Below are 17,587 nucleotides of genomic sequence, written 5' to 3' on the forward strand. Positions count from 1 at the left end.
CTTTGGCCTTGTGCCCCTGTGTCCTGGCAGCCAAGTGCCAGGAGAAGTCAACTTCCCAGGAAGGACCCACCCAGCCTTGTCAACACACATGGCAGTGACCAGCCTGACACACGTCTCCTCCTGCATCTGAGGGGGGGAGGTGTTGGGAAGGCATGAAACTCCAGTTCCTGGTCTCATCTCTGGTCTCACCCTGGTCTTTCCTCCTGGTCTCACCTCTGCCCACAAAGGACTGCCAGGAGAGAGTTAAGCCCATTCATGGTCAGGCCAGGGGAAAAGTGTGTGCTAGAGGGCCTTCCTGGAGGAAGTTTCCCTGGGAACTGATTATTTTGTTGACGGGAGAAATGGGGGGACCAGAATTTTACAAAGCAAGTTAGTAGCAAAGATGGCATCTAAAACCCAACTATCCTGGCCCTCTAGTCTGACCTCAGATTGGGAAGAGAAGGACAAAGAGATCCAGAACACATCTATTATTTAACTATTTGTCCTGCGGCCTCAGACCAGGCTTGTGCCAAATACACTTATCTGTAGGTGAGAGAGCAGAGGTGGGAGAGCACAGGTTGCCTGGATTCAAATCCCAGCCTGCTACTTCGCTGCTGGATAACTTGGGGTATAGACTCTCTCTGTGCTCAGTGTACTTCTCAGTGAAATGGAGATCATGAATGGGTCCCCTCTGTGGGATTCTTTTTTTTTTTTTTTGTAAGATTTATTTATTTATGCATACAAGAACCGGGGTACAGGCCAGAGGTAGGGGAGGTGAGAGGATTCACCAGAGACAGAGTGGGGAGCAAAACAGGCAGATCTACTGCAATACACTGCTGAGGGGAGCAGTGGGAAGACAGGAGAGGTCTGCTGCGCCATGTGGGTCAGCTCCCTGGCTGGCCAGGGATTGAACTCATTCCATGCTGCAATGGCTACCTGTAGCTTCACAGTTCTGAGACTTAACCCCTTGTGCCACCAGGGAGGCCCCCTTCTGTGGGATTTTTTTTTCTCTAAGATTTATTTATGCATACAAGAGCTGGGGTACAGGCCAGAGATGGAGTGGGGGGTGAGAGGATTCACCAGAGTGGGGAACAGAACAGGCAGACTGACTGAAATACACTGCTGAGGGGAGCAGCAGCCTCTGCAGCCTCGCAGCCCAGCGCTCAACCGCTGCGCCATCCGGGGAGGCCCCCTCTGTGGGATTCTTAATTAAAACAAGTCATTCTGGATCTACCATTTTGCAATTCTGTGTCTTTGGGCCAAGTCACTTCATCTCTCTGTGCCTCCGTTTCCTTATCATGTCGAGTGCTGTGTGGGAAGAGATAACACTGACAGTGCCCTCAATTCCATCCCTGGCACATAGTAAGTGCTAACTAAATTTAATAGTGTTTTTCCCAAAACGTGATGCCGGCCAGTAAGTCCCCACTGCTTATAACCCGTCTAGGGAGTAAGCTCAGGGGGTGCAGGCGGGCAGGGAGGGCAGGCCCGGGGGTCCTCCTGCGAGGGTGAGGACTCCCAGGCGGCTGCCCCTCCCCCTCGCTGACCCGCTGGCAGCCTCGGGGCCTGAACCGAGGGGTTTCAGACGCCCAGTGGCATCTCCTCCCTCGGCCTCCCCCAGCTCCCCGCCCTCTCCAGGACGCGCCCGGCGGCCGCACCACCAGCCCCCCCGGGCAGCCCGAGGAATGTGAAGAGGTAGGTGGGGGCGGGGAGGAGCGGGAGCCGCCGGGAGAGACAAAGGGCCGAGTCAGAGCGAGAGACACAAAGACGCTGGGCGGCCGGGAGGACAGAAGTGGGACAAGGACGCGGGGAGGGCCCGCGGAGTCGGGAGGCCCGGCCCGGCCCGGCCCTGCGGGGCGCGCGGCGCGGCCTGTGCTGCCCCCTGGCGGGCAGCCGCGGGACGCGGTGGTGCGGGCCCGAGGGCGAGCGGGCGGGCGGCCGCGGCTGCGGGGGCGACGCAGCAAGAGGCTGGGCCGGGAGGGCGAGAGGCCGCGGAGACGCCAGGGACACGGGCGAGAGACAAAGGGGCAGCCGGAGCGGCATGGAGGTGACGGGGACTCGGGACAGAGGCGCGGGGCCGAGTGGCACAGAACCAGCGGGGGAAGGACCGCGTGGCCCGACGGCGCGTCGCCGCAGCGCGAGGACGGACGGGCCCGGCGGCGGGGGACAGGGCGGGGGAGACCAGAGACAGCCCCGGCGTCAGAGACCCTGCGAGACACAGAGGAAACGCTTCGTCTCGCGAAAGAAGCGATGCAGCGACTCCCAGAGTCCGAGGCAGGGACTGGGCGAGGGCGTGCCGAGGGGTGCGCCGCCGCGGGACAGCCCCCGGGCGCGGGGTTCGAACCCGGGAGGTGGGGCCTGGGGGCGGGGCTCCCTGGGGGCGGGCCCGGGGAGCCCACGTGCCTCACGCAGGTGTGACGAGAGGCTGCTGTGGGGGGCGGGGCTAGGGCGTGGGCGGGGCTAGGCTGGGGAGGCGCGCCCGGGGAGAGGCGCGACGGCCCCCGGGAAAACGGCTGAGCGAGCGGGGCCGTCGTGCGGGGCGTGGCTGCACGGGGCCCTCGCGGCCCGAAACTCCAGGGGGGCGTGGCAGGACCTTGGAGCCGCCGGTAGAGCGAGGGTGGGGCGCGGGGCGGGGCCTCCTCGCAGAGAGGGGCGTGGCCACCGCGCGGGGGCGGGGCCTGCAGGCCGCGAGGGCGCCGGCCGCGCGCGCTGGGGGAGGGGCGGCCGAGCGCCCGGCCGAGGCAGGTGTAGCGCCCTGGAAGGGGCGGGCTCCGAGGGCTCGGGAAGGGCGGGCGTGGACTCCCGGGGACGGACGGGCGTGGAACCCCGGGAGTGGGCGGGCTCAGAACAGCACGAGGGGGCGGGGCCGGAGCCTAGGGTCGGCTGGGCTGGGGGGGAGGGAAGGGGTGGGTCCTGTGACGTCAGCGAGTCCGAACTGCCAGAACCCAGAGAGGGGCCGGGGGCGCCGAGCCGGGGGAGCCGGGCCCCGAAAGCAAAGCCGGGAGAGCGGACTGAGGCGGGAACTGGCCGGCAGCCCGAGCCCCCCGACATCTGCTCGCCCGCCCAGCCCATCGGCGCCCGCAGAGTGGCCCTCGGGCCCCCCCCGGGCCCAGTCCCTCCCCGGGCCCCCCATGGCCCGGGCCGCAGCTCCCCCGCTGTCCAGGTCGTCGCCGACGCCGCCGCTGCTGCTGCTGCTGCTGCTGCTCCGAGAAACCGGTGAGAGACCGCAGACGCCCCCACGCCCCCGCGGGGACCCAGCCCCGAGAGGGGGGGAAGCCCGAGCACCTTCCCCAGCCCCCCGGCCCCCCCTTCCTCGCGCCCCCGGCCTGCCTGGCCCCCGCGTCCCCGACCCACACACACCCGGTCGTTCTCCGACCCCGACCTTCTCCTCGCTGCATCCCTCTCACCCCCGCACCCCTCGAATTGCAACTCCCCATCCTGCGCCGGACTTCCCTGCGCCCCTCCCCCGCCTCGGACTGTCCGCAAGGGTTAAACCCGGCGCCTGGCGCCCCTTCCCCACCCCCCGCCAATCAGCGCACCCGGATCCTGGAACGGGAGGAATGTCGCGTCCGCCCCCCCAGCGGGAGGGTCGCGCCGTGGAGGCGAGACCCCCCCCCCCGCTCTTCCTCCTCCGGAGGTCGGGGACCCGGGCCCGACAGAACCGCGGGCGCGAGGCAGACGTCGAGGTCCCCGCGGCGGGGTGGGGAGCTCGGACTTCGGGGCTCCTGCAGGCCGGGGCGAGGGGTCCTGCGGGCCGGGGCGGCCTCGGGGAGGGCCGGGTCTGCGGACTTCTGGGTCCCGGAGAGCAAGAGGCTGGGGCCTGGCCCGGGCTCCCGGAGAATTAGGGGGTGGGGGCCAGTGCGGGGGGGCCCGGGCGGAGTGGCGAGCAGGAGGGGCCCAAACTTGTGCGTTACGGGTCGTGAACTCCGTCTCCCGGGCCCAGGTGGGGCGGCCGGGGGGCGAGAGGCCCTCGCCGTGGGCTCGGGGTTTCATGGTGGCCTCGGGAATGTCCTCCGAGACCCAGACGGGAGCGTGAGCCGGAGACCCCGGCTCTCGCCCTCTGGACGGGTCGGGGGCGGAGGCGTCCTGGCCGCGCTCCAGGTGGACGGGGCGGCCGCGCCCCGCAGCCCGGGACGGCACCTCTCCCGGTGGGCGGCGGCGGGGCCGTCCCGGGGGAAGTTTCCCGGTTTCACTTTCGGCGAGCCCGGCGGGGGCGGGGCGGGCGCTCCCGACTCCCGGTTTCGCACTCGCGGCGCCCGGGACCTTATCTCGCCTCCCGTCGCGCCTTTGTCCTCCGAGCCGCCGCGGGAGGTGGACGGGAGGAGACGCCGCCCTCATCCCCCGGCCCGCCCCTGGGCTGCCCACCACCCCCTCCAGTTTCTCCCAACCCCCGAGGGGAGGGGCGCAGCCCCCGGGGGAGGGAGGGGCGGGAGGCCGCAGGTGGAGGCGCTGGCCCCGCCCCTTACAGGTGACCTGACTTATTCCCGTCTGCAAACTGAGAGCACTGGGCTTTCCTGAGGGTGTCCTCCGAAAACAGGGGCCTCGGGTGAGAACTCTGGTCACTCTTTGGCCTCATGTTCCCGGCAGGCTTCTGAGGTGTCTCCCACTTTGACCCAAAGCTGCTGTGGCCTCTTGCATCCCCCGCCGCTCCCTTCTGTGTGAGAGATAAGGGGATGAGGTCAGCTGGCACAACCTGGCATCTTTGGGGAGATTGCTTAGAAGCCGCCTGACTTGAGCCAGCTGTGTGCCTGGAGCATGATCTCATGGGAGGTTCTCGATGACGCTGGCAGAGAGAGCCTGTTCCTGTGCCCATTCTGCAGATGAGGAAGCAGCTTAGGGTGGCAAGCCGCTTTCCCAGAGTCTGCAGTCTGTGCCCTGCAGCCAGACTCCACAGTTGAATTTCTTTTTTTTTTTTTTAAAGATTTATTTATGTATTTATACAAGCACTGGGTACAGTCAGAAGCGCGGGAGGGTGAGAGAATTCACCAGAGCCAGAGTGGGGAGCAGAGCAGGCAGAAGGACCGAAGTACACTGCTGAGGGGAGCAGCGGGCGGCAGGAGAGGTCTGCGCGCCATGTGGGACCCTCCTCCGGTGGCCGGGGAGCAGCCGGGGATCGAACCGGCGCTGCAGAGGCTGCGGGCAGCTTCGCAACCCAGCGCTCAACCGCTGCGCCACCGGGGAGGCCCCAGGCTTGAATTTCTTGGCTCTGCTTTACCAGGTGGGAAGCTAAAAAGTGCCGCCGAGGTTCCAGTCCCTCTGTTGTGAAACTGAAAGGCCCATCCCTGCCCAGCAGGGCCACTGGGGGGATTCTCAGGGTCCACTGACCCCATCTGGAAGCTCTCAGCACCTGGGCGGGAGACCTGCCCCTTTGCTCACCTTCTACCCCTGTGCTTTGCGCTCTGCTTTCTCACCTCTCCCGCGCCTCTCTGCTTCCGTGTCCCTCTCCTCTGCCCCTCACCTGCTCTCCTCCTCTTCCTCTGTCTTCATTTCTCCTCCTCAGCTTCTCTAGCTCTCTCCATCGTCCCTTCTCGCCATCTCTCTCCTCCTCTGCCTGTCTCCAGCTCCTCGGCCACCCCCGCCTTGGCCGCCACGGGGAATTAAGGTGCACCACCTGGACCTCCTGCTGGGCTGACTCACCTCCCGAGTACAAGCCCCCTCCCCCCCAGCCTTCGCTGCTCATCCCTGTCAGCCAGGCAGCCCCAGGGAAGCGGAGGGGGATGGGTGAAGGACTGCAGCCTCCGGCCTGCCGCTGTCTCTCCCTGTTAGGGAAGGGGAACTGGGCAGCGGAGCAGTGGGAGCAGGTCTGCTGACATTGGGGGATACACGGAGAGAAGAGAGACCCAGGGATGGGGACAGAAGGCCGACAGGAATGGAGTTAGAAACAGCATTAGGGACGGGGTCAGAGACGCCAACAGGAAGAAAACTGAGAGGTGGGGGAAGGAAACGCAGCTCCAGGGATGGGACAGAGATCGAGGGTGGGGAGCTAGACAGACACGAGGAGAAAAGCAGGAACAGCTTAAGGAGGGAGTATTAGAGGCCCCATGACAGACAAGGAATCTGAAAGACCCCAACCATGAGTGATGCCCAGGGGCGTCAAGGTGTAGGCCAACCTCCAAGCCAGTGGTGCGGAGGGAGAAGAGGGCTGAGCACGGGGGTGGTGGGCATCAGAGGGACAGGGGATGGTGCAGGCTGGCCACTCCCCCCCTGCCTGGGGCACACTTACATATTTAATGCCCCAGCCATGCTGAGAACTGGAGCAGGGAGGGCAAGAGAAGAGAGGACCTGGCGAGATAGAGTCGCCCAGGCAGATAGTGTGTCTCGAAGATGTGGAGAGACAGGCAGAGATGGGGAGACGCAGGAGGCAGGGAGATCCCCAAGCCCTGAGGCACAGAGAAACAGATATCCTAAGAGTGTCTGGCTTAAGAGTGAAAGACTCAAGACACCCCAAGAAATGTAGAGCAGACGCTTTGAGAGATTAGAGAGCCCAAGAATCAATGCAGAGAGCACAGTCCAAAGATGGGGCGACCCAGACCTGGAAAAACAGACCTCAGATGTAGAGATACAGAGAAAGAAAACGAGAGCAGCTAGGGGGTACGGGGTGTCTTCTTGCCAGTGGCACATTCTGAGAGTGATTGAGGGGACAGATGCACAAGTATGTGACTATGGGGAAAGACCTGGAAGTGTGCGCTGTAAGCGGGTGACCTGTGTAGTGTGGGGATTATATTGCAGTAAAACGGGGAGAGGGGGCGCACAGACAGCAGTGAAGAAGGATTCTGGGAGACACCAGGTGTAGGAGAGACAGGGAGACCTGGTAGCTGGAGACACAGAGGGGCAGACTCAGGAGGCTGCAAGCAGAGACAGTCTCCGAGAGACAAGCACTTAGTTGTAAACATGGGACTGGGCAGAGGGCATATGAGGGGTTTGACCAAGATCAGCCACCTCCAAAAGTATCCCAGCCCACAGGGGAGGCCTTCAGGGTGGTCAGGACCCAGGGAAGGGCCACAATTTCAGCCCAGGGTGGGGTGAGACCTCCTAGTGCTGAGTGGCCACTACCAGCAGCAAGGCGGATGGGGTGGGGGACTGGAAAGCAGTTGCAGAAACCCAGGCTCTGCTTTCCCAGAGGATAGTAGTGGCTGCTGCTACTTCACCCCCCCGCCCCCGCCCAAACCAGCTCCCGGATGTCCGCTGTGGGGGTGGGGGCTGTGATTAATGCAATTAATTAATTAATGAGGTATCTGCAGCAGCAGCTGAGGCCAGGCTCAAAGCACTGGTCCTCTGGGGCCTGCTGGAGTCCCCCACAGCCACATCCAGGTCATGGTGAGAGGGCAGGCACCGTGTTTTATAGGTCTGGAGGGGGTGGCCAAGCCCTGAGGAGCCAGCTAGGCGGGCGCCCCCAAGGTTGGACCCCAGCCCCCACCTTCTCTGGGGTCCACAAGTCAGCACGCATCCTTCTCTCCACCTTGATCTCAGTGCGCCGGCCTGTGTCTCTCTTCTCCAAAGCTGCCCTCTGGATTTGTGCAGCGTCCCGGACAGCCACCCCAGGAAGCTGGCAGACCCAGTCTGCAGGGAAAAGGAAGTGTGTCTGAGGACCCAGCTGACACCTCACGAAGCTGTCACCAGGGTGGCTTGCCCAGAGAAGCCGGGGGAGGCCTGAGTTCCCACGGCTGCACTCCCCCACTCGGGTGCTAGCCATGTCCTGGCCAAGGTCAGGGCACAGGCACCTGCCCAGCAGAGCGCTGGACACTAGGGCCCTAACCCCAGGCCAACCCGCCTGGCTTCGTTCCCCCTGCCCCCACGTGCAACACAGAAGGGCATCGGCCCACATCCTCCCAGCCAGGGCCTGTCAGTCTCTGTCCCAGCTGTTCTACCCTCTGAACGTGCTTCTGAGCTGGCTGGCCCTTCATCCCCCTCAGCCCCTAGCCTGGTGCAGATGCCTCTTCCTCCTCCCAGTCAGTGCCTGCCTGCTCCATTCTGAGGGCTCTTTTTAAAGCACAAATTCCCCCCTCAGTGGCTCCCAGGACAAAGCCCCGCCTCTAATTCCACCTCAGCCTTTGTGATTAGTGCTCTCGGTCCTCCATTCGACACAGGGACAGAGCTCCCACATCACGGCACGCTCTGTGCGAGGCTCTGGGGGCGCAGCAGTGAACAAGACAGATCCCTGCCCCCTGGTGTTCGTGTTCCAGTGGGGAAGATCCACTGGGTGCTGTGAGAAAATAAAGCAGGGTCCGGGAAGTTTTTGGTTCTGTCATCGGCTGGTCAGGGAACTCCCTGAGCAAATGCCTGGGGACCTGAGGGAAGAGCAGACCAGAGTGTGGGGTCAGCACGTGCAAAGGCCCTGAGGCAGGGCTTGCCTGCCATCTTTGAGGAACCATGAGGAGGCCTGTGAAGCTAGACCAGGGGAGAGAGCGGGAGGAGCATGGACTACAGATCTTGAGGGCCTGTGGGCCACTGTGAAGACTGGGGCTTTTTTTTTTTTTTTTTTTTTTTATGCAATTCAGTTGATTTTTACTGTCTTACAATTTATAATTCCAAAGGCTTTAAAAAGCCATATTTTCATAACTTGTTTGTTTGTGTAATAGTATTAGTAGTTCAAATCAAGAGAGCCCATGTTCCAGCCCATCAAAATTTCAGTGCAATGTTTAGCTCTTCTTTGCAAGTGGAATTCGGCAGTTTGTCTCCTCTGCAGCCTGCTAGGTATTTCCCAAACTCCACAGCATCTACCTGTTAATTTGTAAGTTCTCTTGGTTCTCCATGTCACACAGTGACTGAGCACCGCTGAGTACACAGACTTGCATTTTCTGAGACCGGCCCCAAGTATAGAGAATTGGATCTAGGCAGGATCTGGTGTCACCAGCACGGGAAGCTACAGGCCGTGCACATGCACATTTTTTTTTTAAAGATTTATTTATGCATACAAGATCTGGGGTACAGGCCAGAGATGCGGGGGGTGAGCGGATTCACCACAGACAGTGGGGAACAGAACAGGCAGACTGACCGAAGTACGCTGCTGATGGGAGCAGCGGGCAAGTCAGGAGAGGTCTCCTGCGCCATGTGGATAGCTCCCTGGCCGGGGGATCAAACTCCTGCTGTAGAGGCTGCGGACAGCTTCATAGGTTGTATCTTAACCCCTTGCGCCACCGGGGAGGCGCAACTGCCAGATGGAACCCAGTACATCTATGGATGACTTGAGCTTTTTCCTGAGTGAGAGAGCTACCAAAGGTCTGAGCTGAGAAGAGGGCCACTGTCTGCTGTGGCTTCTAAAGGACAGACTCTGAGGGGGGTCTGCAGGGGGGTGTGTGTGAGAGTGGATTAGACCAGAATGGGGGCCAGGGAGGGGTCAAGCATGGCCCGATGGTAGCTACATTTTTAGAAGGCAGCTATGCTAACCACTATACCACCAACGCGGTAGCTACATTTTTATTTAAAGATTTGTTTATGCATACAAGAATTGGGGTGTAGGCCAGAGGTGCAGGGGTAGGGGTGATGGGATTTACCAGAGACAGAGTGGGGAACTGAACAGGTGGATCTACTAAAATACACTGCTGCGAGGAGGAGCAGCAGGGAGACAGGAGGAGTCTGCTGCGCCATGTGGGTCAGCTCCCTGGCTGCAGAGGCTGCGGATAGCTTCATAGTGCTGAGACGTAACCCCTTACGCCATCAGGGAAGCCCCGGTAGCTACATTTTGAAGACAGAGCTGACGGGATTTCTTGCTGAAATACTTGTTGGGTGAGAGAGAGGGGGGAGTTGCAGGGGAGCTCCAGAGCTTTCCTCCTGAATGTTTTACTGAGGTGGAAGGTCTACATGATGGGTGGTAACCCCACTGGGGCCAAACCCTCCTCCTATTCATTCATTCAGAATTAGAGATTTAGAATGGGCCTCTTCACTTAGGAAATGAGCTTCTAGGATTCAGTCTCTCACAAACACTGAGGCTACAGCTGTGAGCAGAACAAGACCTGGTGGGGCTCTGGGAGGTCTTGATGAAAGACCTCCCTGAGGTGTTTGCTCCCCCCCAAAAAAGCTACAAGTAGGATTTTTTTTTTTTAAGATTTATTTTATTTATTTATGCATACACGAGCAGGCCAGAGGTGTAGGCCAGAGGTGTAGGTCTGAGGTGTAGGCCAGAGGTGCCGGGGTGGGGGTGGTGGTGAGAGGATTCACCAGAGACAGAGTGGGGAACAGAACAGGCTGATCTACTGAAATACACTGCTGAGGGGAGCAGCGGGGAGACAGGAGGGGTCTGCTGCGCCCTGTGGGTCAGCTTCCTGGCTGGGGATTGAACTCATGCTACAGTGGCTACTGATAGCTTCACAGTGCTGAGACTTAACCCTTGCACCACCAGGGAGGCCCCTACAAGTAGGATTTTATTTATTTATTTATTTATTTTAAAGATTTATTTATTTATGCACACAAGAGCTGGGGTGCGGGGGGTGAGAGGATTCTGTTCTGGGGAGCAGAACAGGCAGATTGACCGAAGTATACTGCTGAGGGGAGCAGCGGGCCAGTCAAGAGATGTCTGCTGCGCCATGTGGGTTGCGCCCTGGCTGGCCAGGAATCGAACTCATGCTACAGTGGCTGCGGACAGCTTCATAGGTTGTGTCTTAACCTTTGCACCACCAGGGAGGCCCTACAAGTAGGATTTTAAATCCTCCCTAGCCATCAGGGACTCAGATGGCAACTAGAAGCCAGCAGGCAGCCACCCTGGGAAGAGAGAGGGAGATATCTCAAAATAAGTCACAGGGACTGTGCTTTAGGACAGGAAATCCAAGTCCCAGAGGGATGCAGGGACCCAGAGAGGGATGTGGGCTCCGAGGGCCTGGACCTTACCTTTCCTTGAAAAGGAATTGGCTCTCGGGCCTCCCCGGTGGCGCAGCGGTTGAGCGCTGGGTTGCGAGGCTGCGCGCGGCCTCTGTGGCGCCGGTTCAATCCCCGGCTGCTCCCCGGCCACTGGAGGAGGGTCCTGCATGGCGCGCAGACCTCTCCTGCCGCCCGCTGCTCCCCTCAGCAGTGTGCTTCGGTCCTTCTGCCTGCTCTGCTCCCCGCTCTGGCTCTGGTGAATTCTCTCACCCTCCCGCGCTTCTGACTGTACCCAGTGCATGTATAAACAAAACAAACAAACCAGCAAACAAATAAATAAAAAGCATGCCTCTATTAAAAAAAAAAAAAAAGGTTGTCTTTAAAAAAAAATAAATAAATAAAGAAAAGGAATTGGCTCTCCTCCTCCAAGAAGTGCACCCTGCCCCCCTCAGATAGATGAGGCCCCTCCTCCAGGTTCTTCCCCCACTCCCACCCCCTTCCGTCTCCTAGGCATCCTTGTTGAGGACTATTTGGGCAATATTTGCCTCCCCGCTGCAATGTCAAGGACCAGCACCTGATTTGTCTCGTGGCACTGCTATGACACGCACACCCAACTCAGCCTAGTTGTCATTCAAGTATTCATGGAGCACCTGCTCCCAGCCAGGCCTTGGCGTAGGCTCTGGGGAAATAGCGGGGGACAAGACAGAAGAAGAAGCCCTGTCCTGAAGAGGCTGACCATTCTGGCCCCAGGCCTGTTGGTTGAGTCTTGGCTGCATGGATTCCCGAGAAGCAGATTCTTTCACATTCCACCGTTCTCTGCCAAATCCCAAAACCCTCCCCCACTTCCAGGCTCCGTTTTAACCTCTGGCTCTTTAGTGACCTCTGTGAGACCTTTCTGCTATTTGATAATCCTTCCATCTAGTTTCACCTTTCCCTCAGGCCTGATTGGTTTAAGCCAAGTCATTCTGAAGAACCCTCAAGGGTTCCCATTTGCTTCCAGGAGAAAACCTCCATCCTGCTTTGCTGCTCACACAAGCTGCAAGTTTTTTCCTTGACTGAGTGCTCTTTCTTCCTCAACCAGCTAGAAAGGGGCACAGTGTTGGGGGGCAGGCGGGTGACGGGTGCTGTCATGCAAGGAAGGACCACAAGGCACCCTCCTCAGCACCTCCCAGCTGTTGCTTGCCCCCAGGAGTCCCATATCCAGATTTTTGCCTGAATTTTGACCCTTAACTTCCAGATCCTTCTGTGCTGCTAGTTCACAATTGAAGTGTTCACCTCAAACCAAAAGCCTCCCATTATTTCACCAACAAAATGGGGTTATTTGAAAGCAACAAAAAGGAAATTTTGCAAGTGCAGTCTCAGGTCAATACTCGTGCACTGTCTAGAACAAAAGTCAGTACCTGCTTATATAGCTTTTCTTTCTTTTTTTTTTTTAAGATTTATTTATGCATATGAGAACTGGGGTACAGGCCAGAGGTGCGGGCGGTGAGAGGATTCACCAGAGACAGAGTGCGAAGCAGAGCATGCTGAGGGGAGCAGCAGGCGAGACAGGAGAAGTCTGCTCCACCATGTGGGCAGCTCCCTGGCCAGGGGTCGAACTCGTGCTGCAGGGGCTGCGGATAGCTTCACAGTGCTATGCTTAACCCCTTGCGCCACCAGGGAGGCCTTTATATAGCTTTTCAAGGGGCTGTTACCCAACAAAGAGGAATCCCTTTTTTCTTCGCTGAGCAAGAAAGCAAAGTCACTTCTCGTCAGAGATGTCACTTCCCGTAGGAGACACAAGACCTGTTGGAAACAAAGCACTTTGCTGACTGCGCATGTGTGTAGAACTTCCAGCCTCCTAACCTCATTTAAATAAGGTTTTTGTAGGTTCATTTTCTACAGAACGTTTACAAACAGTGCTGTGTGGGCCAAAAGTAAATACAAATGAGAGCCACACTTAGCTTTATGGGAGGAGAGCTAGTGGAAATGTCGCATGGACCCTTGAGCTCTGTTTGAACATCCCCATCTGACAGATGGGAAAACATAGGTGCGAAGCATGGTCACCCACCTAGAGAAGGACAAAGCCAGCAGGAAGCCTTCACAACACACACACGCACACACACATACACTCCACACCCTTGACACCGTGCAATAAAATCCTCCAGAGGAGAGAAGCCCCATCTCTCCTGAGGTGACATCTTTGGGTTTGTTGTGAGCCATGAGGGGATTCCTTAAGATGACAACAAAACTGCCTTCATTGCCTGGGATGGGTCCCACCCAAGGGGCTGTCTTCGGCTGGGGAGCTCCCACTTTAGGGTCACCAGTTAATGTCCCCTGGGCGAGGTTAGCCGCTGCACATGCTCCCTGCACCCACCTAGGTCAGCGACAACTGGGCTACAGTTGCCCCTTGAGGTGGGCGTGTGCCCTTGGCTTTGCCTCGCTGCAGAGTGTCAAGAGCCACTTGTAATTATAGTACCCAACTGTGTTTGTTTATCAAGCACTGATCTGGTGTTTCCTGTGCCTGGTGCTCAGTGCTCTGCAAGTATTCTTTAATCGTCTCACCGCCCCCACAAGGTGGGCGTTATTATTACTCTGGTTTCAGGGCTGAGGAAAGTGAGGCATAGGAGTTAAAGGACCTGCTCAAAGTCATAGAACCAGTTAGTAGTAGAGTCAGGGTTCATACCCAGGAAGTCTGGGCCCTCAGCCCATGTTGCAGTGCCCAGCAGAGCAGGTTAGCCGCTTTGTGGTCTGAGACCAAAAAGTAAGCTGAGAACTGAAAACACACCTCCAGGGCCTCCCTGGTGGTGCAAGGGGTTAAGCACTGGCACTCCGCAGCCTCTGCAGCACGAGTTCAATCCCCAGCCAGCCAGGGAGCAACCTACATGGCGCAGCAGACCTCTCCTGTGTCGCCCGCTGCTCCCCTCAGCAGTGTACTTCAGTCAGTCTGCCTGTTCTGCTCCCCACTCTGTCTCTGGTGAATCTTCTCACACTCCCACACATCTGGCCTATACCCCGTTTCTTGTATAAACAAATCTTTAAAAAGAAAAGAAAAGAAAAGAAAACACACCTCCACTCAAAACCTTGGACGTAAATGTTCCCAGCAGCTTGATTCATAATCGCCAAAGAGTGGAAACAGCCCAAATGTCCATCAACTGACGAATAGATAAAATTGTGTGGAGTGTTACTCAGCCATAAAAAGGACTGAAATCACAGTCTAGGCTCCTTGGAAAGTGTGATGCTGAACAAATGAAGTCGCAGAAAGTGACAGAGTATATGATTCCATTTATTGTTCTTTTAACACTTATCATTTTATTATGAAAATAATATTTTATTATTTTATTACGAAAGAAAGAAAATCTTCCAATCAACAGTAACTTTTCACTGGTCTCAAGTTTACACTCTATTGTTCTGTTTCCTTGCCTTTTTGCATACAGTTTAGTTTCAATGCAGTCTACTGTAATATTTTGCATTTTACTGTATTTCATTTTTTAATCCCCTTGTCCTCGCCTCCCTCTTAACCTCAGAGCTCACAGTATTTTGTAGTGTCCGCTACTTCTAGCAAATCTGCTGTGTAAATGCCCAATATGTGTTTTTATCACTCTGACTTGCTTTACTGCACATAATTCTCTCTGACTCCTCCCATTTTGTTGAAAATTGGCTGCCCTGAATCTTTTTGCTTTTTTAATTTGTTTCTTTCTTTTTAGCTTTTTTTTTTTTTTTTAAGATTTATTTATTTATGCATACGAGAGCCAGGGTGCAGGCCAGAGGTACGGGAGGTGAGAGGATTCACCAGAGACACAGTGGGGAGCAGAACAGGCAGACTGAAATTCACCGCTGAGGGGAGCAGCGGGCGAGTCAGGAGAGGTCTGCTGTGCACCATGTGGGTCAGCTTCCTGGCCGGGAATCGAACTTGTGCTGCAGTGGCTGCGCATAGCTTCATAGTGCGGTGCTTAACACCTTGCGCCACCAGGGAGGCCCCGTTTTTAACTTATTTTTTGAAAAATCTTTTCTCTTAGTGGGGGCCGTTGTAGAGAACATTTCATCTTTCTTTATGGCTGAACGGCATCCTGTAGTGTGAAGATACTGCGTGACTCCATTTCTGTAAAATGTCCAGAAGAGGCAAGTGTAGAGACAGACAGTAGATTAGCGATTGTAGGGAGGAGTGGGATGGCCATGACTATTTAATGGGTTCAGGGATTTCTTGGGGGGGATTATGAAAATACCTTGAAATTGATTACAGCATTGCTGCTACAGTCTTGTGAATGACAAGCAATCCTTGTGGATACACTAAAATTCATCGAATGACAGGCTTTTGAATACGTGAATGGGAATTACATTTTAATAAAGCTGGTTTACTTATTTTTTTAAAGATTTATTTATGCATGCAATAGCTGGGGTTCAGGCCAGAGGTAGGGGCACCGTGAGAGGATTCACTAGAGACAGTGGGGAGCAGAACTGGCAGATCTATTGAAATTCACTGCTGAGAGGAGCAGTGGACGAGACAGGAGAGGTCTGCTGCGCCATGAGGGTCAGCTTCCCGGCCTGCCTGGGATGGGATCGAACCTGCTATAGTTTGATAGCGCTGTCTTTAACCCCTGCACCACCAGGGAGGCCCCAATTAATACAGCTGTTTTTTTAAAAAAGAAACTAAGGGGGCCTCCCCGGTGGCGCAGCGGTTGAGCGCTGGGTTGCGAAGCTGCCCGCGGCCTCTGCGGCGCCGGTTCGATCCCCGGCTGCTCCCCGGCCACCGGAGGAGGGTCCCACATGGCGCGCAGACCTCTCCTGCCGCCCGCTGCTCCCCTCAGCAGTGTACTTCGGTCCTTCTGCCTGCTCTGCTCCCCGCTCTGGCTCTGGTGAATTCTCTCACCCTCCCGCGCTTCTGACTGTACCCAGTGCATGTATAAACAAAACAAACAAACAAATATAATAAATAAATAAAAACATGCCTCTATTAAAAAAAAAAAAAAAACTAAGGGCCTCCCTGGTGGCGCAAGGTTTAAGTCTCAGCACAGCCACTGTGCGACCAGAGTTTGATTCCTGGCCAGGCTGCTAACCCACATGGCGCAACAGACCTCTCCTGTCTCCCCCCTGCGCCCCTCAGCAGTGGATTTCAGTAGATCCTCCCGTTCTCCCCACTCTGTCTCTGATGAATCCTCTCCCCACATCTCTGGTCTACACCCCAGTTCTTATATGCATAAATAAAAATAAATCTTAAAAAATAAATATTTTTTAAAATAATAAAATTAAAAAAAGAGAGACTTGAGGGCTGTAGATTTTACAGAAAGTATATCTCTGGTAGGAAAAATAAAGACAACCCTCACATTTTACTTTTTTTTTTTTTAACTTATTTTGCAGTTTTTTAAATTGATTTCTTTCCAGAGGATTCTTTTTTCATCCAAACCTTTTATGATGAAAAAAGTCAGACAGGGGTAAGGAGGAATAATGCCCGGGAGGCGCCCTCTTATCTAACCCTCACTCCTGCCCACCCAGTCACTCTTACTTCCTTTTTTAATTTATTTTTTTAAGGATTATTTATTTATGTGTAGAAGAGTTGGGGTACAGGCCAGAGGTGTGTAGGGTGGGGAGAGGATTCACCAGAGACAGAGTGGGGAGCAGAACAGGCAGATCTACTGAAATACACTGCTGAGGGGAGCAGCGGGGGGACAGGAGAGGTCTGCTGCGCCATGTGGGTCAGCTCCCTGGCCGGGGATCGAACTCAGGCCTCAGCAGTGACAGCACTGAGACTTAACCCCTTGCGCCACCAGGGAGGCCCCTACTTACCTTTCGTTTGTTTACCCGTCCGTGGGCGGGTATGTTGCAGACATACCATTTCAGCGAGGGCATCTGCCTGGAACAGGAATACATGACCACAGTGTTCACGCTCACCAGAGGACAGAAACAGCGATTCCAGAATGATGTGTAGTCTTATCCAGACTGACCCGTGCCTCGTGTTCCTGGCGGGCCTTTGGGGAATCGGACTCAGGAAGGCTCCTACATCCCGGGTGCCCCAAATAGCGGCCCTGACTGGCCTGAAGGTGCGGGGTTCCTTCCCCACCTGACCAGCTCTTTCCTCTCTCACCAGGTGCCCAGGATGTGGGCGTTCTCGTGCCGCCAGAGGTTCGGGGCCACCTGGGGAGCACCGTGGAGCTTCCCTGCCATCTGCTGCCCCCAGCTCCTGAAGTACGAGTCTCGCAGGTGATGTGGCTACGCCAGGACGTGGGCGAGAGCAACCAGAACGTGGCCATTTTCAACCCTCACTATGGACCCAGCTTCCCCAGCCAGAAGCCTGGCAAAGAGCGGCTGTCCTTCGTCACCGCCGGCCAGAGCTCTGGGGCTGGGCAAGGCTCGGAGATGGTACTGCGGGATGCCACGCTGGCCCTCCGGGGGCTGACTGTGGAAGACGAGGGCAACTATACCTGCGAGTTTGTCACCTTCCCCCAGGGCACCAGTCGTGGGATGACCTGGCTCAGAGCCATAGGTGAGTGGCGTGGGCCTGGAGCAGCGGCCGGGGCGGGGGTTGGGGGGTCGGCAGAAGCCCCCCTCCCTGGGGTCTGTCCTTCTCCACCCCGGCTGAAGGTCGACTTTCTCCGTGGCCTTCCGCCAACTGGCAAATATCCATGAAGCACCTACTATGTGCCAGACACTGTTCTGCAGGCTAGGGAACCTTGTGGACCACATGATGACTTTGATTTCTGCCTTGAGAGAGCAAGAGTGACGAGTTCTGAGCAGGGGACGGGTGTGAGCTACTTAACTTTTCAGTCTTCTCCCTGGGACGGTCACTTGACCAAGTAGAGGCTGTGGGGCTAACTATCTGGAAATCATTAACTCGAGAATA

General features: G+C 56.8%; 1 protein-coding gene across 2 annotated transcripts in view; it reads left to right on the forward strand.

The window, feature by feature from the left end:
- Positions 1–3,097: 3,097 nt before the first annotated feature.
- The window catches only part of NECTIN2 (nectin cell adhesion molecule 2), a 28,434-nt gene continuing 13,944 nt past the window's right edge, over positions 3,098–17,587 (forward strand). For both annotated transcript variants that reach the window (XM_037515531.2, XM_054697239.1), the window contains exons 1-2: positions 3,098–3,192; positions 16,835–17,230. In XM_037515531.2, coding sequence (XP_037371428.1) covers positions 3,108–3,192; positions 16,835–17,230 — 481 coding nt within the window. In that variant the 5' untranslated portion in view covers positions 3,098–3,107. The remainder of the gene's footprint in view (positions 3,193–16,834; positions 17,231–17,587) is intronic.

This window comes from Talpa occidentalis, unplaced genomic scaffold (assembly GCF_014898055.3).
Source record: "Talpa occidentalis isolate TD23 unplaced genomic scaffold, MPIMG_talOcc4v2.1 talOcc4.17, whole genome shotgun sequence".
Lineage (NCBI taxonomy): Eukaryota > Metazoa > Chordata > Mammalia > Eulipotyphla > Talpidae > Talpa > Talpa occidentalis.